At 49.4% G+C, this 23,766-nt stretch overlaps 1 protein-coding gene across 2 annotated transcripts in view; it reads left to right on the forward strand.

The window, feature by feature from the left end:
* The window catches only part of coro7 (coronin 7), a 167,867-nt gene that overhangs the window by 97,995 nt on the left and 46,106 nt on the right, over nt 1-23,766 (forward strand). For both annotated transcript variants that reach the window (XM_086001018.1, XM_086001017.1), the window contains exons 10-18: nt 4,360-4,414; nt 8,364-8,421; nt 8,719-8,864; nt 10,146-10,241; nt 10,597-10,752; nt 14,588-14,729; nt 15,063-15,238; nt 18,794-18,902; nt 19,826-19,912. In XM_086001018.1, the coding sequence (XP_085857144.1) occupies nt 4,360-4,414; nt 8,364-8,421; nt 8,719-8,864; nt 10,146-10,241; nt 10,597-10,752; nt 14,588-14,729; nt 15,063-15,238; nt 18,794-18,902; nt 19,826-19,912 (1,025 nt within the window). The remainder of the gene's footprint in view (nt 1-4,359; nt 4,415-8,363; nt 8,422-8,718; nt 8,865-10,145; nt 10,242-10,596; nt 10,753-14,587; nt 14,730-15,062; nt 15,239-18,793; nt 18,903-19,825; nt 19,913-23,766) is intronic.

Below are 23,766 nucleotides of genomic sequence, written 5' to 3' on the forward strand. Positions count from 1 at the left end.
CTGCTCCCCCTCCCCGCTCTCTGCTTCCCCTCCCCGCTCTCATGCTGTCCCCTCCCCGCTCTCTGCTCCCCCTCCCCGCTCTCTGCTCCCCCTCCCCCGCTCTCTGCTCCCCCTCCCCGCTCTCTGCTCCCCCTCCCCGCTCTCTGCTTCCCCTCCCCGCTCCCCCTCCCCGCTCTCCCGCTCCCCGCTCTCCGCTCCCCCTCCCCGCTCCCCGCTCCCCCTCCCCGCTCTCTGCTCCCCCTCCCCGCTCTCTGCTTCCCCTCCCCGCTCCCCTCCCCCGCTCTCTGCTCCCCCTCCCGCTCTCATGCTCCCCCTCCCCGCTCTCTGCTCCCCCTCCCCGCTCTCATGCTCCCCCTCCCGCTCTCTGCTCCCCCTCCCCGCTCTCTGCTCCCCCTCCCCGCTCTCTGCTCTCCCCTCCCCGCTCTCTGCTCCCCCTCCCCGCTCTCTGCTCCCCTCCCCGCTCTCTGCTCCCCCTCCCCACTCTCTGCTCCCCCTCCCCGCTCTCTGCTCCCCCTCCCCGCTCTCTGCTCCCCCTCCCCGCTCTCTGCTCCCCTACACCCGCTCTCTGCCTCCCCTCCCCGCTCTCTGCTCCCCCTCCCCGCTCTCTGCTCCCCCTCCCGCTCCCCGCTCCCCCTCCCCGCTCCCCCTCCCCTCCGCTCTCCGCTCCCCCTCCCCGCTCTCCGCTCCCCTCCCCGCTCCCCTCCTCCCGCTCTCGCTCCCCTCCCCGCTCTCTCCGCTCCCCCTCCTACCGCTCTCTGCTCCCCCTCACCCGCTCTCTGCTCCCCCTCCCCGCTCTCTGCTCCCCCTCCCCGCTCTCTGCTCCCCTCCCGCTCTCTGCTCCCCCTCTCCAGCTCTCTGCTCCCCTCCCCGCTCTCTGCTCCCCCTCCCCGCTCTCTGCTCCCCCTCCCCGCTCTCTGCTTCCCCTCCCGCTCTCTGCTCTCCCTCCCCACTCTCTGCTTCCCCCTCCCCGCTCTCTGCTTCCCCTCCCCGCTCTCTGCTTCTCCCTCCCCGCTCCCCCTCCCTCGCTCTCTCTGCTCCCCCTCCCCGCTCTCTCTGCTCCCCCTCCCGCTCTCTCTGCTCCCCTCCCCGCTCTCTCTGCTTCCCCCTCCCCGCTCTCTCTGCTCCCCCTCCCCGCTCTCTCTCTGCCTCCCCTCCCCGCTCTCTCTGCTCCCCCTCCCCGCTCTCTCTGCTCCCCCTCCCCGCTCTCTCTGCTCCCCCTCCCCGCTCTCTCTGCTCCCCCTCCCCGCTCTCTCTGCTCCCCCTCCCCGCTCTCTGCCCCCCTCCACCAATGATCAAACAGGCGTGGAACGTCTTACTGAAGCTTCCGGGAAGCTGGGCATCATCGGGCTCTGCAGCTCTTGATTGGTGGCCTCTGACGGCCCATGTGGGTTATCGGGGCCTTCTCCCCAGGATGGTGTGGGTTTATTGGGGGGTCTCCGGGACAGGGTGGGCTGACCTGCTCTTCTTCAAAATAGTGCCGTTGGATCTTTTATATCCACCCGAGGGAGCAGACGGGGCTTCGGTTTAAACATCTCCTCCAAAAGACAGCACCTCCAACAGTGCAGCGCTCCCTCAGCACTGCACTGGAGTGTCAGCCTAGATTATGTGCTCAGGTCTCTGGAGTGGAATTGAAACCCCCAACTTGCTGACTCAGAGGAGAGAGTGCTGCCCACTGAGCCACAGCTGACACACTCGTACTGTACCCGGACTGGAATTTTGACAAATTTTGTTTGATAATCGCTCCTGTGAAGGGCCTTGGAGAGGTTTTTACTACATTAAAGGTACTATATAAATGCATGTTGTTGTTGGAATTGGGGAGCAGGGAGAGAGAAGTGGACCTGTTCAGTTCAGGGCTAACTCAGCTGGAGTTTAGTTGCTATAGACAGATGCGGGCACCGACCCCTGGATCCGCTGTGCCTCGGGGCTCGTGCAGTTCCAGTAATCTGTACATTTTCACATGAAGTGATTTGCCATAAGATGCATGACATCAACGCTGTGTTTACGTGAAGCTTAGCAAAGGGATCACTTCCCAGACTCGGGTCCAGCTTTTAAAATCTCTGTCGCCTGCTTTCACCATATCGAGTGAGCAAGGGGCTAGTGTACAGAGTGGTGTTTAGTATTTGTTTGCGTATTATGCACTCTCTGGGACACTGCCAGAGCCTTATGTGACTGCCAGTGTGGGAAGGCTGGAGGTTCAGTATGTAAATAAGTTGTGTGGGAACCGCTCAGTGTTTGATTAGAGCGGAGAGCAGGGGGGCAGTCAGCCCTGTGAATGTGCAGGGATTGCGAGTGAGACTCAGAGAGGAATGAGAGGCTCAGAATCTGGCGAGTCTCCACACCGCTGGGAATCGGGACCTGAACCGTTTTAAAGAGAAAAGTTTGGTGTTTGAACCTCGTCAGCAATCTCAAATCTTCCCCTCACCACCCCACCCCCCCCACACTGCATACATGGCACTGCCTCCGTGTACCCCGCCCCTGTGTAAACCGTGTAACCCCCCCCATCCCCATCTAAACCGTGTAACCCCCCGTCCCCCCTCCCCGTGCCCCACGTCCCCGTCTAAACCGTGTCCCCCTATCACCCCTCCAAACCGTGTAACACCCCCCTCACCCCTCCCGGTGCCCACCCGTGCCTCCCCCTGTCCTCGTGTCCCCCCATGTGACCCCTGTCCCTGTGCGCGCCCCATGTCTCTCCCCCCCCCCCCCCCCTCCCCGTGTCTCCCCTCCCCCCCCCCCCCCAAAACCGGGTGTGGATTCAGATATTGAACAGACCGAGCCTTGCCCTCTGGTGGAAGTGAGTGTCACTACAGACTGCTTCAATCTGCCTCTGACGTCCCTGTGTGGTTCTGACCTCACACTGTTTTTATATTATAATTTGGTGTTTGACTGTGAGAACTGGTCTCAGCGACGCTTTGCAATGTGACAGGAGATGGATATTAATCCGTTGGCCACAGGGACAGGGTAGAGTCGGGGTCTCAGCTCGTCTGGGCTAATGAGGGTTAAAGATAGCCGGGCTTTCACCTCTGATCAGCACCCACTGACTCTGCTGGGAGGTGTGTGAACAGAATCAGAATCCGCAGGCACTCCCCTCTCCCTCTGCTCCCCCAGGTTGCATAGCCTGACGACCCTTGGTGCCTCGGCTCAAACATAGAGAGCTACTGCTGCCTGTAAATTATATTTACTGAGCGATGAGGCTGGACTGCACTGAATGTACTCTGTAGTACAGAGAGCTCCAGGCAGTGCTGCCCTCCTCGTTGCTTCAAACATTGTGTGACTTTGACTGGTGCCGTCCTCCTGCGACAGCTTTACCCTATCCTGCACCCCTTCAGATACAACGTGAAACACATTTCAGTGTTGATTTAATGGGCTGCACATAGGGGCAGTCATATCAAATAAAACTCTTAACCATGGCCATCTCTCTTTGTGTGAACACTTGTAAAAAGAAACAAATCATAAATATATAAACTGCCGGATAAACAGCTTGGAGATAAGGGCTGTAATCCGCTGCTCACTGGTTCTCAATATACTGCCGTTAAATTGGAAGTATGTTTTCATATTTGTGTCAATTTAAAGATGGTGGAGATTCCTGGTTCCCCAGATCTGTAGGATTTTTTCCTCGACAATGTCTCCTGACCTGACAGTATTGACTCCCTGCTAGGGCAGAGTTCCCACAAACCTTGGAGTTTGTGAAAAGAAGGCTGAGGGGTGACCTGATAGAGGTCTCTAAGATTGTGGAAAGGGTTTGATAGGGTAGACGTAGAGAAGAATGTTTCCACTTGTGGGGGAGACCAGAACTAGGGGCCATCAATATAAGATAGTCACTTAATAAATCCAATAGGGAATTCAGGAGAAACTTATTTATCCAGAGAGTGGTGAGAATGTGGAACTTGATGCCACAAGGAGTGGTTGAGGCGAATACCAGAGCTGCATTTAAGGGGAAGCTAGATAAGCACTGAGGGAGAAAGGAATAGAAGGATATGTTGATGAGGTTAGATGAAGAGGGGTGGGAGGAGGTTCATGTGGAGCATAAAGACCAGCATGGACCTGTTGGGCCGAATGGCCTATTTCAGTGCTGTAAATTGTATGTAAAACATTGCTTGCTCCTCAGTGCCTCACCCAAGTGAGAGTTTCACACTATTCACACCACCTCAGCTCCCGCTTACACTCGATGCCTACACACACGTACACACCCTCCGTTAGGATCACTGCACCGTGATCAGGCGCGGGAACCTGGGCTGATTTTCCCTAACTGAGGCTGGGCCCATTGTAACATTCTGTATGTTGCAGGTTGACTGGGGACAGGGGCTGTGGTTGTGTGTGTTGTGGATGGTGGTCCTGAAACGCTCTGTCTCCTTTCCCCAGGCCACTGATCCCGATGTACGACGCTGACTCTGGGTTGCTGATCCTGGCCGGAAAGGTGAGCAGTGATGACCTGATGCTCCAGGTCATCACCGACATTCGGGGATGGACTTTCTCGACACTTTAACATACAGATAAAAGCTCCGAATCAATGCAGTAATTCATGGGGCAGATTCACCACAATGCTAGGTGTACGTGCCAGACAATTACAGCCCCACACTAAAGCTAAATCACACAGTTTAGCCTAGTTGAAGCGAGCGATTCAGATTGTATTTACATTGGTGGAATCGTAGGGCAGTTGGTGCTTGCAAAACGATTTTGACTGGCTGCCAATCTGGACATCAGCGACAGTACAGGCCAATCGGGGAAATAGATCATTTTAGAAATGCAGATTAAAGAAGAACAAATTAAAACCAATTATAGTGTCAGCTGTGGGCTCAGTGGGTAGCACTCTCCTCTTTTGAGTCAGAGGTTGTGGGTTCAAGTCCCACTCCACAGACTTGAGCACATAATCCAGGCTCACATTCCAGTGCAGTGCTGAGGGAGTGCTGCACTGTCCGATGTGACGTCTTTCGGATGTAGACATTTAACCGAGGCCCCATCTGCTCTCTCAGGTGAACATAAAAGATCCCATGGCACTATTGGAAGAAGAGCAGGGGGAGTTCTCCCCGATATTCTGGCCAATATTGATCCCTCAGCCAACATCACTAAAACAGGTTATCTGGTCATTATCACATTTGCTGTTTGTGGGGTCTTGCTGCTGCTGAAACTCAAGGCCTCATCACCTCAGGACTGAATCTGTGTACTGTCCTAGCTGGGACCCCCTTTCCACAAATGAACTACAGAATTTGTTCATCCCTGTTTGGCATAAAATAAAACAAAAAAGGTGAATCAACTGTGGCTAACGAGGGAAATTAGGGATAGCATAAGATCCAAGGAGAGGACATATAAATTGAAAATTGACCAGAAAAAGCAGTAAACCTGAGGATTGGGAGTAGTTTAGGATTCAACAAAGGAGGACAAAGGTATTAATTAAGAGGGGGAAAATAGAGTATGAGAGTAAGCTTGCAGGGAACATAAAAACTGACTGTAAAAGCTTCTATAGATATGTGAAGAGAAAAAGATTGGTGAAGTCAAGCGTAGGTCCCTTGCAGTCAGAATCAGGGGAATTTATAATGGGGAACAAAGAAATGGCAGACCAATTAAATACATACTTTTCTGTCTTCACAAAGGAGGACGCAAATAAACTCCCAGAGATGTCGGGGAACATAGGGTCGAATGAAAGGGAGGAACTGAAAGAAATCAGTATTTGTAGGGAAATGGTGTTAGGGAAATTGATGGGATTGAAGGCCGATAAATCCCCAGGGCCTGATAATCTGCATCCTAGGGTACTTAAGGAAGTGGCCCTAGAAATAGTAGATGCATTGCTGGTCATCTTCCAGAACTCGACAGACTCTGGAACAGTACCCATGGATTGGAGGGTAGCTAATGTTACCCCACTATTCAAAAAGGTGGTAGAGAAAACGGGGAATTATAGACCGGTAAGCCTGACATCGGTAGTGGGGAAAATGCTAGAGTCCATTATAAAAGATGTCATAGCAGAGCACTTGGAAAGCAGTGACAGGATCGGACAAAGTCAACATGGATTTACAAAAGGTAAATCATGCTTGACTAATCTACTGGAATTTTTTGAGGATGTAACTGGTAGAATAGAAAAGGGAGAACCAGTGGATGTGGTGTCTTAGGACTTTCAGAAGGCTTTCGATAAAGTCTCGCGTAAGAGATTAGCGTGTAACGTTAAGGCACATGGGATTGGGGGCAAGGTACTGACTTGGATAGAGAACTGGTTGGCAGACTGGAAGCAAAGAGTTGGAATAAATGGGTCTTTTTCTGAGTGGCAGGCAATGACTAGTGGGGTACCGCAGGGATCGGTCCTCGGACCCCAGCTATTCACAATATATATTAATGATCTAGACGAGGGAACTAGATGTAATATCTCCAAGTTTGCAGACGACACAAAGCTGGGTGGGCGTGTGTGCTGTGAGGAGGATGCCGAGAAACTCCAGTGTGATTTGGACAGGTTGAATGATTGGGCAGATGCATGGCAGATGCAGTATAACGTGGATAAATGCGAGGTTATCCACTTTGGTGGCAAAAACAGGAAGGCAGATTATTATCTGAACGGCAATAGATTGGGAGAAGGGGAAGTGCAACGAGACCTGGGTGTCCTTGTGCACCAGTCGCTGAAGGTAAGCATGCAGGTGCAGCAGGCGGTTAAGAAGGCAAATGGTATGTTGGTCTTCGTTGCGAGAGGGTTCGAGTACAGGAACAAGGATGTCTTGCTGCAGTTGTACAGGGCCTTGGTCAGACCACACCTTGAGTATTGTGTGCAGTTTTGATCGCCTTATCTGAGGAAGGATGTTCTTGCCATGGAGGGAGTGCAGCAAAGATTCACCAGACTGGTACCTGGGATGGCAGGAATGACGTATGAGGAGAGATTGGGTCGATTGGGCTTATACTCGCTAGAGTTTAGAAGAATGAGAGGGGATCTCATTGAAACTTATAAAATTCTAACAGGACTAGACAGACTAGATGCAGGAAAGATGTTCCCGATGGCCGGGGAGTCCAGAACCAGGGATCACAGTCTAAGGATAAGGGGTAAGCCATTTAGGACAGAGATGAGGAGGAATTTCTTCACCCAGAGAGTGGTGAACCTGTGGAATTCTCTACCACCGAAGGCAGTTGAGGCCAATTCATTAAATATATTCAAGAAGGAGTTCAATATATTTCTTAAGGCTAAAGGGATCAAGGGATATGGGGAGAAGGCAGGGACAGGGTACTGAATTTGGATGATCAGCCATGATATTGAATGGCGGAGCAGGCTCGAGGGGCCGAATGGCCTTCTCCTGCTCCTATCTTCTATGTTTCTATGTTAACACACCAGAACATCACAGACCAGCAGAGGTTCCTGCCTAACCCTCACTTCAGTCAATGCCAATCTCTCCCGTCCCAGTGCACCCCAACATGGACCTCGCTCCCAAATCCCTCCATCACCTCGCCCCACCCTGCCTCAGTGATCTCCGACAGCTGTATGTATCTGTTCCCCATTATTCCCTGTACCATCTAGGGCTGCTCGTACAGGCACTGAGGCCTTGCTCTCTGGAACTCCCTGCAATAGTCCCTCCATCTTGCCACCTCCCTCACTGCTTTCAAATAGCCACTCAAACCCCTTTTCTTCGGCTGTGTCTGTGAATCATTCCCCACCCCCTCCAAACTTCCACTGTTCCCTTTTGCCCACCTGCTGAGTGTCCATTGTATAGGAACAGGAGGAGGCCATTCAGATCTTCCTGCCTGTTCTGCCATTCAATTAGATCAGGGCTGATCTGTACCTCCACTCCATTTACCTGCCTTTGTTCCATATCCCTTGTTACCCTTAACAACCTTTGTGTGGAAAAAGTGTTTCCTGATTTCACTCCTGAATGGCCTGGCTCTAATTTTAAGATTGTGCCCCTCTGCCCTGTAAAGGACTTGATGTGTGTCAGCAGAGCCGTATCAATAGAATTGCTCCAGTGATAGAGGAGTTGAACTGAGGCTTTCAAGAAAGAATCAGAGAACCAGACTGTTAGAAAGGCTCAGTGAGATTGGCCCCTTTTTCACCCGCTGGGTTTGGGCAGCCGTCCTGTTCTGCCCTGGTTTTCCAAGCCCCAGAGCCTAAGACCACCCAGCACCCTGGGGCTGGCTCCATGAGTTCATCGGCTCCCGACTGGTGCCTTCCTGCAGCAGCGACTTGCTCAGCACGTCCCACCTACCAGTGGCCAGGAGGGGGAGCCACTTACAGCAGCTTAGTGGGGGAAAGTCATTCTGAAGTCTGGGTCTTGGAGACTCAGTTACCCTCTTCATTTCATTTCAGAGCGAGGGGTTGACGGTGCCTGTTTGTACATGTGTGTGTAGTGGGTGAGGTTATGTAAGGCAGTACAGTATTTAATAATTTCTGTTCTTGCTTGCAGGGCGATAACGTTCTACGTTGCTTTGAAGTGTCTGCTGCGGAGGCCAGTTTAACCCAAGGTAAGGTTCAGTCACTGGCATGATTAGCTCCTGAGGTCACAGTGCAAGTCTAAGATACACAGCAGCTTTTTGAGCCTCCACTTTACATTCCTACATGTCAATATTTGCATCTTTCCACCTGTGCTGTAGTTTATGAACCAATTCAAATGTATTAGTTACAGCTGAACGCTGAATATGTCATACAGAATTGAACTCTCCCTGCGTTCCTGTATTGAGGCTTTGGCTTCTCACTGTCGATGCGTTGGCACGGAGACTGCCTGACTGGGTTCTTAATGTAACTTTGTGAAATTTCTCCAGTCAACCAGTGCCTGACAGAGGTGAAGTCCAAGGGCGTTGCCATGGTGCCCAAACTCGCGCTGGATGTGATGTCGTGTGAAGTGATTCGAGTGCTGCAGCTCACTGAGAACTCCATCGTGCCCATCAGCTACACCGTGCCTCGCAAGGTAACCAGTAACGCCCAGCCCCCAGGAGACTGGCACCACTCGACCCTGGGGGACAGGCACCACTCGACCCCGGGAGACTGGCACCACTCGACCCCGGGGGACTGGCACCACTCGACCCCGGGGGACTGGCACCACTCGACCCCGGGGGACTGGCACCACTCGACCCCGTGGGACTGGCACCACTCGACCCCGGGAGACTGGCACCACTCGACCCCGGGGGACTGGCACCACTCGACCCCGGGGGACTGGCACCACTCGCCCCCGGGGGACTGGCACCACTCGCCCCCGGGGGACTGGCACCACTCGCCCCCGGGGGACTGGCACCACTCGCCCCCGGGGGACTGGCACCACTCGACCCCGGGAGACTGGCACCACTCGACCCCGGGGGACTGGCACCACTCGCCCCCGGGGGACTGGCACCACTCGACCCCGGGAGACTGGCACCACTCGACCCCGGGGGACTGGCACCACTCGACCCCGGGGGACTGGCACCACTCGACCCCGGGAGACTGGCACCACTCGACCCCGGGGGACTGGCACCACTCGACCCGGGGGACTGGCACCACTCGCCCCCGGGGGACTGGCACCCCTCGCCCCCGGGGGACTGGCACCCCTCGCCCCCGGGGGACTGGCACCCCTCGCCCCCGGGGGACTGGCACCCCTCGCCCCCGGGGGACTGGCACCCCTCGCCCCCGGGGGACTGGCACCCCTCGCCCCCGGGGGACTGGCACCCCTTTACTTTGCGCAGCCCACGACTCTGGGATTAGAAGGGGCAGAGATACAGGTCGTTTAGAGATCACTGTGGACCTACCAAACCCAACATGAATACACAGCGGGAGACATTTGGCCCATTGTATCAGTGCCAATGTTAGCCCTTCCCCCACTCGCTCAACCGATCCAATCTCCTCCCGTTTCTCTAATATTTTTCTTCATTTACTTAATTACTCTCAAATCACATGTTTCTCTCCGCTCCAGCAGGCACTTGTGACAATCTATCCCATATTCGAATTGCCCTTTGCATCAAAACTTTACTCGCAACCTCCTCTGTGCCTCTCGCACCATCCTGAGTTTACACCCACCTTGATAAACACCCCCCTCCATAAACACCCCCCCTTGATGATAAACACCCCCCTCGATTAACACCCCCCCCACCGATAAACACCCCCCTCGATAATGTCAGTTTAAAATCGGCACCAGTAACTAATTAACTGTAGGCACTGAACTCCTTCACCAGATATTATCAGTGGTGTAACTCTTTATTTTTTGTGTCTGTTATCCTAGTCTCTCCAGGAATTCCATGATGATTTATTCCCAGACACTCCTGGTAATATTCCTTCAATGTCTGCGCTGGACTGGTTCAATGGATCTGATGAGCAGGTCAGTATCATTCTCAGGGTCGCTCTCGCACGGCGTTGCTGTCCCACTGGGTTACGTGGAGTTTAAATCACTCACTCGGTTACAGTGGAGTCAGCTTCTTTGTTGAGATGTAGAATTTTTGATTACATTGAGAGCTCGTTTATCACCAGTGTAAGTCCCTTTAGAGTCACTTAACTCTCACTCCTGACCGTGGAGCTGGACCAGTCACTGTGTGTCGCCCTCTCTCGGTGTCGCGCCCTCTCTCTGTGCCGCGCTCTCTCCGTGTCGCACACCCACACACACACTCTGTGCCAGTTATATATTTCGGATTGTGTGGCCTCAGGAGTTGCTGTAACTGCTGTTTTTGTTCCTGTAGGTGCCGAAAGTTTGCTTACACCCGGGAAAACGCACCAAGCAGAGATTCACCTCCAGCGCTATGCCCAGCCTGCAGGGATCTTTGGCACAACTGAGCGAACAATTTGCAAGGGAAGAGGCAGAAACAAAAGAAGTGCCCTGGAAAACAGGAAAGCTAGTAAGGAGTGTTTCAATCGATGGGAGCCAGTGAGTTCCCCATCCTGCTGCTAACAATGACGGGTTACTGATTACTCGCCATTCTCGGCCCTGTGAATTGTTCTCACGATCCATTGAACTATTTCAGATTGGGAGCAGGAACACATTCCCACTCTCCCAGAGAAATCAGCTGATTCCCCCCCTTGAAACAAACCACCACAAACTCAGACCTGGGCCCCTACCAGACTATCACCAAAACCAGGTGAATTTAGTAAGTCAAAGAGAAAGGACAAGGCAATGGTGCAGGGTAGTGATAGGGGTAATGATAACCAGAGTGTGACAGGATGAGACAGAGTGTACAAACATAAGAGTGCACCAGCGAATAAGGTCAGAGTAGGGAAAAATGGTAAAAAGACAAAATTGAAGGCTCTTCATCTGAATGCACGCAGCATTCGTAACAAAATAGATGAGTTGACTGCACAAATAGAAATAAATGGGTATGATCTGATAGTCATTACAGAGACGTGGTTGCAAGGTGACCAAGGCTGGGAACTGAATATTATGGGGTATTTGACATTTCAGAAGGATAGGCAGAAAGGAAAAGGAGGTGGGGTAGCTCTGTTAATAAAGGATGAGATCAGTTGCAGTGGTAAGAAATTATATTGGCTCAGAAGATCAAGATGTAGTATCAGCTTGGGTGGAGATAAGAAATAGTAAGGGAAGGAAGTCACTGGTGGGAGTAGTCTATAGGCCCCCTAACAGTAGTTACACTGTAGGACAGAGTATAAATCAAGAAATAATGGGGGCTTTTAAGAAAGGTACTGCAATAATCATGGGTGATTTTAATCTTCATATAGATTGAACAAATCAAATAGGCAAGGGTAGCCTTGAGGACGAGTTCATAGAGTATATTCGGGATGGTTTCTTAGAACAATACATTGTGGAACCAACCAGGGAGCAGGCTATTTTAGATCTGGTAATGTGTAATGAGACAGGATTAATTAATGATCTCATAGTAAAGGATCCTCTAGGGAAGAGTGATCATAGCATGATAGAATTTCAAATTCAGTTTGAGGGTGAGAAACTTGGGTCTGAAACTAGTGTCCTAAACTTAAACAAAAGCAGTTACAAAGGTATGAAGACAGAGTTGGCTAAAGTGGACTGGGAAAATAAATTAAAGGGTAAAACGGTAGATAAGCAGTGGCAGACATTTAAGGAGATATTTCATAACTCTCAACAAAGGTTTATTCCAGTGAGAAAGAAGGACTCTACTAGAAGGATGAACCATCCGTGGCTAACTAAGGAAGTTAAGGATGGTATAAAATTGAAAGAAAAGGCATACAATGTTGCAAAGATTAATGGTAGGCCAGAGGATTGGGAAATTTTTAGAAACAAGCAAAGGATGACTAAAAAAATAATAAGAGGGAGAAGATAGATTATGAGAGTAAACTAGCAAAAAATATAAAAACAGACAGTAAGAGCTTCTACAGGTATATAAAAAGGAAGAGAGTAGCTAAAGTAAACGTTGGTCCCTTAGAGGATGAGACTGGGGAATTAACAGGGAAATGGCAGAGACTTTGAACAAATATTTTGTATCGGTCTTCACGGTAGAAGACACTAAAAGCATCCCAATAATAATTGATAATCATGGGGCTATAGGGAGGGGGGAACTTAAAACAATCACTATCACTAGAGAAAAAGTACTAGGCAAACGAATGTGACTAAAGGCCTGATGGCCTGCATTCTAGGGTCTTAAAAGAAGTGGATTGCGTTGATTGTAATCTACCAAAATTCCCTGGATTCTGGAGAGGTCCCAGCAGATTGGGAAACCGCAAATGTAATGCCCCTATTCAAGAAAGGAGGAAGACAGAAAGCAGGAAACTATAGGCCAGTTAGCCTAACATCTGTCATTGGGAAAATGCTGGAATCCATTATTAAGGAAGTAATAGCAGGACATTTAGAAAATCATAATACAATCAAGCAGAGTCAACATGGTTTTATGAAAGGGAAATCGTGTTTGACAAATTTACTAGAGTTCTTTGAGGATGTAACGAGCAGGGTGGATAAAGGGGAACCAGTAGATGTAGTGTATTTGGATTTCCAGAAGGCATTCGATAAGGTGCCACATAAAACGTTACTGCACAAGATAGAGCTCACGGGGTTGGGGGTAATATATTAGCATGGATAGAAGATTGGTTAACTGACAGAAAACAGAGAGTCGGGATAAATGGATCATTTTCAGGTTGGCAAACTAACAAGTGGGGTGCCACAGGGATCAGTGCTGGGGCCTCAACTATTTACAATCTATATTAATGACTTGGATGAAGGGACCGAGTGTACTGTAGCCAAATTTGCTGCTGGTACAAAGATAGGTGGGAAAGTAAGTTTTGAGTAGGACACAGAGTTTGCAAAGGGATATAGACAGGTTAAGTGAGTGGGCAAAAGTTTGGCAGATGGAGTATAATGTGGGAAAATGTGAGGTTATCCGCTTTGGTAAGAAGAATAAAAAAGCAAATTATTATTTAAATGGAGAGAGACTACAGAATGCTGCGGTACAGAGGGATCTGGGTGTCCTCGTACATGAAACACAAAAAGTTAGCATGCAGGTACACCAAGTAATTAGGAAGGCAAATGGAATGTTGGCCTTTATTGCAAAGGGGGATGGAGTATAAAAGTAGGGAAGTCTTGCTACAACTGTACAGGGCGCTGGTGAGACCACACCTGGTGTACAACGTGCTGTTTTGGTCTCCTTATTTATGGGGTGTTATACTTGCATTGGAGGCAGTTCATAGAAGGTTCACTCGGTTGATTCTTGAGATGAAGGGGTTGTCTTATGAAGAAAGGTTGGGCCTATACTCATTGGAGTTTAGAAGAGTTAGAGGTGATCTTACTGAAACATGTAAGATTCTGAGGGGGCTTGACAGGGTGGATGCAGGGAGGATGTTTCCCCTCGTGGGCGAATCTAGAACTAGGGGGCATAATTTCAGAATAAGGGGTCGCCCATTTAAAACGGAGATGAGGAGGAATTTCTTCTCTGAGGGTCGTGAATCTTTGGAATTCTCTACCCCAGAGAGCTGTGGAGGCGGAGTCATTGAATATATTCAAGGCAGAGATAGACAGATATTTGAGCTACAGGGGAGTTGAGGATTATGGGGAGCGGGCGGGAAAGTGGAGTTGAGGCCAAGATCAGATCAGCCATGATCTTATTGAATGACGAAGCAGGCTCGAGAGGCCGAATGGCCTACTCCTGCTCCTATTTCTTATGTTCTTAACTTGTATTTATATACCCCCTTAACGTAGTGAAACGTCCCAAGATGCTTTACAGGAGTGTTATCAAAAGAAATTTGACAGCCAGCCACAGAAGGAGACAATAGGACAGGTGACCAAGAGTTTAGTCAAAGAAGTAGGCTTTAAAGAGCATCTTAAAGGAAGAGAGTGAGGCAGAGAGGTTTAGGGAGGGAATTCGAGGTTAGAGTCCAGACAGCTGAAGGCACAGCCGCTAATGGTGGAGCGATGAAAATCGGGGATGCACAAGAGGCCAGAAATGGAGAAGAACAGAGATGTTTGGAAGGTTGTAGGGCTGGAGGAGATTACAGAGATAGGGAGGGGCGAGGCCATGAGCCAGGGTCCAGGAGTCTCGCTCAGATATCTGCAGGCAAGAGTCAGGAGGTATCCCAGCTCCCTGTTTGTGGTGTTTGTATCTCCACTTCGGTCTCACCCTGGGTTCTTTACGTAGGAAGCGCGTCAACTATATTTTAATTTATGTTGAACGCAGCAGTTGGAAATGTTGCATGTTCTTCCCTTGTTCCTGAGCTCCCTGTTTGGGGTTGTGTGTTTTTTTTTTTAACACCTTCCAGGTTCACAGTGGACAGACATCGTCGTCAAGTTCTATCAGCTCAATGATCTCGCCATCCATCACTTCGCCGAGCAGCACCAGTGCAAAGTCCAGCGATTTTGCAACAACCCCTCAGAGCCATAAATCTCTGAGCAGCATCTTGGGTGAGTTGGAGTGAGAAGCCGAGAAAATGCTTATCAGTGTTCTGGAGGAGTTGGAACGATTTGCTATTAATGAGTATCTGATGCTGTAGTGGAAAGAGAAGACGAGGATCGAGCGACGTGCAATGGGGCAGAGGATTGGTCGATAAATCTGAGTGACAAACTGGGTATATACTCACTGTGTGGGGTCGGGAACGAGTGCAGTATGCTCACTGTGCGGGTCTGAAAGCAGTTGTGCACGAGGTGGAGGGCGATGGGGTGCAGGAGCCGTGAGTTGGTGATTCCATGTCGTGACGACCACATTTTCAACATCTGGTTCTCAATTTCATTTGTCAGGCTCCAATTCGAGGTTCAGACACCTGCAGGGCACTGTGGCCCATCGGGGGACACACATCACCAATCTGAAAGGGTTAAACCTGACCACACCGGGCGAGTCCGATGGATTCTGCGTGAATCGTGAGCGAGCTGCAGTTCCGCTGTCGCAGTCAGGGGGGCAGATCGCCGTGCTGGAGGTGATCACTTGGCAGCGAATTCTGTCACTCTGTACCCGCCGGGAATGTCAACAATACAACTGGATTGTGTGGAAGTGTTACTTTCAGGAGAAGCCCGAGTTAGGGCTGAGGCTCATACAGCAGGAAACCACTTCGACTGTAAAGAGTGTAGAGGGAGCTTTACTCTGTATCTAACCCATGTTGTGCTTGCCCTGGGAGTGTTTGATGGGACATAGAAACATAGAAGATAGGAGTAGGCCATTCGGCCCCTCGAGCCTGCTCCGCCATTCAATGCGATCATGGCTGATCATCCAAATTCAGTACCCTGTCCCCGCTTTCTCCCCATATCGCTTGATCCCCTTAGCCTTAAGAAATATATCTAACTCCTTCTTGAATATATTTAATGAATTGGCCTCAACTGTCTTCTGTGGTAGAGAATTCCACAGGTTCACCACTCTCTGGGTGAAGAAATTCCTCCTCATCTCAGTCCTAAATGGCTTACCCCTTATCCTTAGACTGTGACCCCTGGTTCTGGACTCCACTGCCATCGGGAACAGCCTTCCTGCATCTAGTCTTGTCTAGTCCTGTTAGAATTTTATAAGTTTCAATGAGATCCCCTCTCATTCTTCTAAACTCTAGCGAATATAAGCCTAATCGACCCAATCTCTCTTCTTACGTCATTCCTGCCATACCAGGTATCAGTCTGGTGAATCTTCGTTGCACTCCCTCCATGGCAAGAACATCCTTCCTCAGATAAGGTGACCAAAACTGCACACAATACTCAAGGTGTGGTCTCACCAAGGCCCTGTACAACTGCAGCAAGACAGCCTTGCTCCTGTACTCGAATCCTCTCGCTATGAAGGCCAGCATACCATTTGCCTTCTTAACTGCCTGCTGTACCTGCATGCTTACCTTCAGCGACTGGTGCACAAGGACACCCAGGTCTCATTGCACTTCCCCTTTTCCCAATCTATTGCCGTTCAGATAATAATCTGCCTTCCTGTTTTTGCCACCAAAGTGGATAACCTCGCATTTATCCACATTATACTGCATCTGCCCAATCGCCCAACCTGTCCAAATTGTACTGGAGTTTCTCTGCATCCTCCTCACAGCACACATGCCCACCCAGCTTTGTGTCGTCTGCAAACTTGGAGATATTACATCTAGTTCCCTCGTCTAGATCATTAATATATATTGTGAATAACTGGGGTCCTAGCACTGATCCCTGCGGTACCCCACTAGTCACTGCCTTCCACTCGGAAAAAGACCCGTTTATTCCAACTCTTTGCTTCCTGTCTGCCAACCAGTTTTCTATCCAAGTCAGTACCTTATCCGCAATCCCATGTGCTTTAACTTTGCACGCTAGTCTCTTATGCGGGACCTTATCGACAGCCTTCTGAAAGTCCAAATACACCACATCCACTGATTCTCCCTTTATCTATTCTACCAGTTACATCCTCAAAAAATTCCAGTAGATTAGTCGAGCATGATTTACCTTTTGTAAATCCATGTTGACGTTGTCCGATCCTGTCACTGTTTTCCAAGTGCTCTGCTATTACATCTTTTATAATGGACTCTAGCATTTTCCCCACTACCAATGTCAGGCTTACCAGTCTATAATTCCCTGTTTTTTCTCTACCACCTTTTTTAAATAGTGGGGTTACATTAGCTACCCTCCAATCCATGGGAACTGTTCCAGAGTCTATAGAATTTTGGAAGATGACCAGCAATGCATCTACTATTTCTAGGGCCACTTCCTTAAGTATCCTAGGATGTAGATTATCAGGCCCTGGGGATTTATCGGCCTTCAATCCCGTCAATTTCCCTAACACCATTTCCCTACAAATACTGATTTCATTCAGTTCCTCCCTCTCATTAGACCCTATGTTCCCCGACATCTCTGGAAGTTTATTTGTGTCCTCCTTTGTGAAGAAAGAAGCAAAGTATGTATTTAATTGGTCTGCCATGTCTTTGTTCCCTGTTATAAATTCCCCTGATTCTGACTGCAGGGGACCTACGCTTGACTTTACCAATCTTTTTCTCTTCACATATCTATAGAAGCTTTTACAGTCAGTTTTTATGTTCCCAGCAAGCTTACTCTCATACTCTATTTTCCCCCTCTTAATTAATCCCTTTGTCCTCCTTTGCTGAATCCTAAACTGCTCCCAATCCTCAGGTTTGCTGCTTTTTCTGGCCAATTTATATGTCCTCTCCTTGGATCTTATGCTATCCCTAATTTCCCTTGTTAGCCAATGTTGAGTTACCTTTTTTGTTTTATTTTTATGCCAAACAGGGATGAACAAATTCTGTCGTTCATCCATGCGATCTTTAAATGTTTGCCATTGCCTATTCACCGTCAACCCTTTAAGTAACATTCCCCAATCCATCCGAGCCAACTCGCGCCTCATACCATCGTAGTTTCCTTTATTTAAATTCAGTACCCAAGTCTCTGAATCAACTACTTCACTCTCCATCTTAATGAAGAATTCTATCATATTATGATCGCTCCTCCCCAAGGGGCCTCGCACAACAAGATTGCTAATTAATCCTTTCTCATTACATAATACCCAGTCTAAGATGGCCTGATCTCTCGTTGGTTCCTCGACATACTGGTCCAGGAAACCATCCCGTATACACTCTAGGAATTCCTCTTCCACAGTATTGTTACTAATTTGGTTAGACCAATCTATATGTAGATTAAAGTCACCCATGATAACTGCTGTGCCCTTATTGCACGCAACTCTAATTTCCCGTTTATTGCCATCCCTAACCTCAACATTACTGTTTGGGGGTCTGTATACAACTCCCACTAACGTTTTCTGCCCCTTGGTATTTCTTAGCTCTACCCATACAGATTCCACATCATCAGAGCTAATATCCTTCCTTACTATTGTGTTAATCTCTTTATCCAGCAATGCTACCCCACCGCCTTTTCCTTTCTGCCTGTCCTTCCTGAATATTGAATACCCCTGGATGTTGAATTCCAAGCCTTGGTCACCCTGGAGCCATGTCTCCGTAATCCCAATTATATCATATCCGTTTACATCTATTTGCGCAGCGTAGGGAGAGCTTTACTCTGTATCTAACCCGTGCTGTACCTGCCCTGGGAGCGTTTGATGGGACAGTGTAGAGGGAGCTTTACTCTGTATCTAACCCGTGCTGTACCTGCCCTGGGAGTGTTTGATGGGACAGTGTAGAGGGAGCTTTACTCTGTATCTAACCCGTGCTGTACCTGCCCTGGGAGTGTTTGATGGGACAGTGTAGAGGGAGCTTTACTCTGTATCTAACCCGTGCTGTACCTGCCCTGGGAGTGTTTGATGGGACAGTGTAGAGGGAGCTTTACTCTGTATCTAACCCGTGCTGTACCTGCCCTGGGAGTGTTTGATGGGACTGTGTAGAGGGAGCGTTACTCTGCATCTACCACTCTAAGAGGGTCCTCGCTGTTTGTGGTGTCTCATCTGATCCACTATCGCTGCCCAGTCCATTGAGATTATCTCAGAATTCTGAAATCTGTTGGTTGTTTATGTGTTCAGTTCATTACAGATCTTTCTGTTCAATGCTCTTTGTTTCCCGCAGCTCTCGAAACCTGGTCGGCTGCCCGACTGCTCCCTGCCCACCATCCAGAACAGCACGGCTGTCGCAGACCTCAGCTGGGATCCCTTCGATTGCTGTCGCCTTGCTGTCGGTACTGATGCATTCTTAAGGGTCTAACCTCCCAGCACAGGGTCTCTGCTGTATCCTGGGGGGAGATCCTTTATTGGGGACGCAATTACTTGCAGCAGTGTTGTAAAAGTTCAAATCTCCTCTTATCTTGTTCTCCATGAACCTCAGCTGTGCTCACTCTCCAATCCTCATCGCTCATCCCAGCACGCTCTCCCGCTCGTGCGTTATGCTGTTTTCCTCCTAATGTCACTTACTCCTCTCACTTTGGAGATTCAATTTCTCGATCGATCTTCTCTTTATTTCCACTACCTGCTCCCTTTTAACCGGACTGTTTTCCACTTCTGGTCTGTTCACACTGGCCGAGGTATTTCCTGCCTAATCCGGTGGGTCCCACTTGTGCACTGAGAGCTGAGTTTGTGCATGTGTGTACGGTGACGAGGTGACTGAACAACCGGTCGTGGACACAGCTACCAGTCCTTGTGCTGGGCACAGTCCTCGGTACTTCCATACCAGCCCTGCACCTACATTCCCGTCACCAGCGGTTACTCTGAGTGTTGCTATGAATGTAATCACTCAAAGAATCTGTTTCCACTGGTGGGAGGGTCGGTAACCAGAGGACACAGATTGAAGGTCATTGACAAAAGAACCGGGGGGAGATGAGGAAACATTTTTTATGCAGCAAGTTGTGATCTGGAATGCACTGCCTGAAAGGGCAGTGGAAGCAGATTCAATCGTAACTTTCAACAGAGAATTGGATAAATACTTGAAAAGGAAAAATTTGCAGGGCTATGGGGAAAGAGCGGGGAGTGGGACTAATTGGAGAGCACTTTCAGAGAACTGGCACAGGCACGATGGGCCGAATTACCTCTTTCTGTGCTGTAAGATTCTATGAAACTGGAATTCTCCTAAACGTGTGACACCCTGTGTATGTTTGACTGGTTTCAGCTGGCGAGGATGCAAAGATCCGAATCTGGAGAGTTCCAACCGGTGGACTGACAGCAATCCTCTCCGACCCTGAGAGAACCCTTCCTGGTGAGAGAGTGCTGAAAAACGGGCAGTGAGTCTCTGCTGTTAGTCCACTAAAAAATATTGTGGAAAGGAGAGTTCTTAAAATTATTTCACAACCGTCTTTAGTCAAAGGGAGCTGGTAAAGTTGCCTAAAGTTGGATGGCAAAGGAGGACAAGAGGGAAAGAAAGACTGGGCAAGGTTATAAAATGGTCAGACCAAGGGTCTGGTTCAGGAAACTTAGCCCTGTGAGCCTTAAATGAGATGAAGAGTATAATTATTGAAGCTCCAGCTATCGCTTTTGCAAATTTATGAATTCCGAGCGATTCCTGAGGACAACATCTCCCATTGTTTACCTGGAATCTATAGATCAGTAAGTTTATTGTAGGTTGTGGGGTAAGTCTGCAAACCAATTTGGAGAGATGTAATGGGTGAGGACTTTGAAATGCAGAATGTGTTAAAGGAGAGTTGGTGTGGATTCAGGGAGCTGATGTCTGACTTGGTGTGGTTTGGCCCAGTGGCAATGAAGGAACAGCGATATGCCTGAGTCGGTATAGTGTGTGACTTGGAGGGGAATGTGGAGCTGGTGGTGTTCCCATGACATTGCTAATCTTCTCCTTGATGGTGGCGGTCACGGAGCTGGGAGGTTCTGTTGGGAGTAAGCTCGTTGAGTTGCTACAGTGGTCCCTGTAAAGGGTACATACGGCAGCCACAGTGCACCGGGGTGGAGGAGGTGGATATTGAGCCCAATGACAGTGGCATTAATGAAGCAAACTGCTTTGAACCTTGTAGATGGTGAAGGGGCATTGTGCGGTGACCAAGTGAGCACTGCCTTGTTCTTGTAGCCAGTGATGACATGGCTGGTCTCGCTGAGCTTCTGGTCAATTACTAATCCCAGAATGATGGTGAAGAACTCTGCAATGGTGGTGCTGTTGAAGGTCAGGAAGGTGGCTGGGCCTTTCCTTGTTGAAGATGGCCATTGTTCTGCCTTATAATTGCAGGAGTTTCGTTTTGTTGCCGCCAGTAGGTGGCAGTAAATGGAAATGGCCAGTAGGGTCACTCAACAGGAAGTAGTATAGTGATAGCAAACAAAGAGGTCACATCAGCATGGAGCATGCTGCAAGTTAATCCGCTGTAATCTTACATTGTTACGCCTTCGAAAGCATTGCCTGTGAGTTGAATGGTTTCATTACATATTCATGTTTAGATGTTAGTTATATCTCATGTATGCAACAAGGTGCATTTCTTTCTTTTTTCTTTCTCAGTTTTACTCCAACCCAATGCAACTGATTTGTATTGTTTCATTGACCTCATGCAAGTGTGGCATTATTAAACACCGGAGCTTGGACGCTACATCCTGACTCCCATGTCGTTATTGAAAGGAGTTTGGCTGGCTGTCTAACTGCGTACAGATACATACACGTAGGGAGGACAGTACAGTAAAAAGGCAAGTCATTAGCTGGCGCAACAAGCAACATTCGCAGTGCAGCACGGTGCAATCATGGACGGCAAGAGCTTCCAAGACAAGCAGAGATCTGTGACCAGCTCAAGAAGTACATGCTCATCTAGATCATCAACAGCCAGTGTAGCAGCAGCTAGAGCCTGGGCTAAAGCTAAAGCAGCACAGGCTCGCGTGACCTTTGCTAAACAGGAACTGGCTGTGAAGAAAGAGAAGGTCCGACTACAAGCAGAGGCTGCTACATTGGAGAAAGAGAAGGTCCGACTACAAGCAGAGGCTGCTACATTGGACGCCACGCTGGAAGCACTACACATTGAGAAAGAAGCAGCTGCCGCTACTGCTGAGGCGGAGATATGGGAAGCGGCACTAGAAGCAGAGGTGGGAGAGCACCGCAGCATTGCTCGTCCTGCATCACTCAAAGCACTGAGAGGCGGACAAGCGACTATGTCCAGGAGCAGGCTAGGACACGCACAGACATCTCCTCCTTCCCAAACTTTGAACCATTGCACGAGAACACGGAATCGCCATCACCAGCCCAACATGAGGTCACTCAGGTGGATCATTCACGCTACACTGATGACGACCCCTTCCTTGTTATTGATGACTGGTCACACGAAGGAGAGTTTGCAGCGCTCCCGAAGAAACCTGTGCCTTAATCCGCCGCTCCCAGCCACTTGGAAGGTACTTATGCCAAAATTCCACACATCAAAAAAGAACCCTTTTCAAAGGTTAGAACAGGTCACCCGGCATGGCAGTCTCCCATCCAATCGCAGCCCTTCCGATGCTATCATACTCTGGCAACCCATGCACAGACTCCTAATATGACAGGCATTGCCCAATATTTGGCACGTAGAGAACTTGTAAGGACAGGTCTCACAAAATTTGACGACAAGCCAGAGAGTTTTAGAGCATGGCAGTCATCCTTCCTTAATGCCACTGGCGGCTTGAGCCTGAGTGCTAGTGAGGAGTTGGATTTATTGTCATCGTGGCTGGGCAAAGAATTGTCAGAACATGCCCGTAGGATCCGGTTTGTGTACACAAATGACCCAAGCACAGCCCTTCGAATGGTCTGGGCAAGACTCAGGGAGTGTTACTGTGCTCCTGAGGTGATAGAGAAAGCCCTCTTCAGTAAGCTGGAAAACTTTCCTAAAATAGGTAACAGAGACTACCTTAAACTTTGAGAACTCGGAGACCTTTTAATGGAGTTACTGGCAGCCAAAACAGACGGATACTTACCTGGGCTCTCCTATTTAGATACTGCTCGCGGCATCAACCCAATAGTGGAGAAGTTGCCCCACCCTCTCCAAGAAAAATGGTTCAACGTAGGCTCAAAATTCAAAGAAGACAACCACATGTGGTTTCCCCCATTTTCCTTCTTTGTGAACTTTATCTGCAGAGAGGCCAGAATTAGAAATGATCCAAGCTTTGCCCTGTCCAGCTATTGTAGTGGACCCTCAAAGTATGAGAAGCCCATGTCAAAGTACGTAGGCACAAGAATGCCTATATCTGTGCATAAGATGGATGTCACTGCAAAGACCAACATCAGCATAGATGCAGCAAAGAATGAAGACGATCCCGGAAAACACTGCCCCATCCATCATAAGCCTCATCCGCTCGCAAAATGTAGAGGCTTCAGAAACAAGACCATAGATGAACGCAGAGCCTACCTCAAAGATAATGGGATATGTTTTAGGTGTTGCGCCTCCGTTTCCCACACTGCAAGAGACTGTAGGATAGCGTTGAGATGCAGGGAGTGTGAGAGTGACCGCCACAGCACAGCTATGCACCCAGGTCCTACCCCCACAACGGAAAAGCCGACCATCAAAGACTCTGAGCCCGGAGACGAGAGAAAGGGAACCCTTACCACTGCACCAACGGTGAGCTCCATATGCACTGAGGTGTGTGGCCAAGGCCTCACAGGACGATTGTGTTCCAAAATATGCCTTGTAAGAGTCTACCCACAAGGACAGCGCGACCGCTCAGTTAACATGTACGCAATACTTGATGACCAAAGTAACCGGTCACTCGCACAGTCAGACTTTTTTGACATATTTGGTGTCGAGAGTAGCCCAGTCCCTTACTGAGAACCTGTGCCGGACTCTTAGAGATGGCAGGAAGGAAAGCAGATGGGTTCTGTGCCGAGGCAGTGAGTGAAGGGGTAAGCATAGACTTACCGCCACTGATAGAGTGCAGTGAAATCCCGAACAACTGATCGGAGATACCAACGCTTGAGACAGCACTTCACCATGCCCACCTAAAGCCCATAGCATCACGCATCCCAGCATTGGATCCAAAGGCCCAGATTCTCCTCCTGCTCGGGAGAGATGTGGTGAGGGTGCATAAGGTGAGAGAGCAAGTTAACGGACCACACGATGCCCCCTTTGCCCAAAGACTCGAATTAGGCTGGGTGCTCGTGGGAGA

The sequence above is a fragment of the Somniosus microcephalus genome, chromosome 11, assembly GCF_052327205.1.
Source record: "Somniosus microcephalus isolate GS21.2 chromosome 11, FLI_Smic_1.0, whole genome shotgun sequence".
In the NCBI taxonomy this organism is placed as follows: domain Eukaryota; kingdom Metazoa; phylum Chordata; class Chondrichthyes; order Squaliformes; family Somniosidae; genus Somniosus; species Somniosus microcephalus.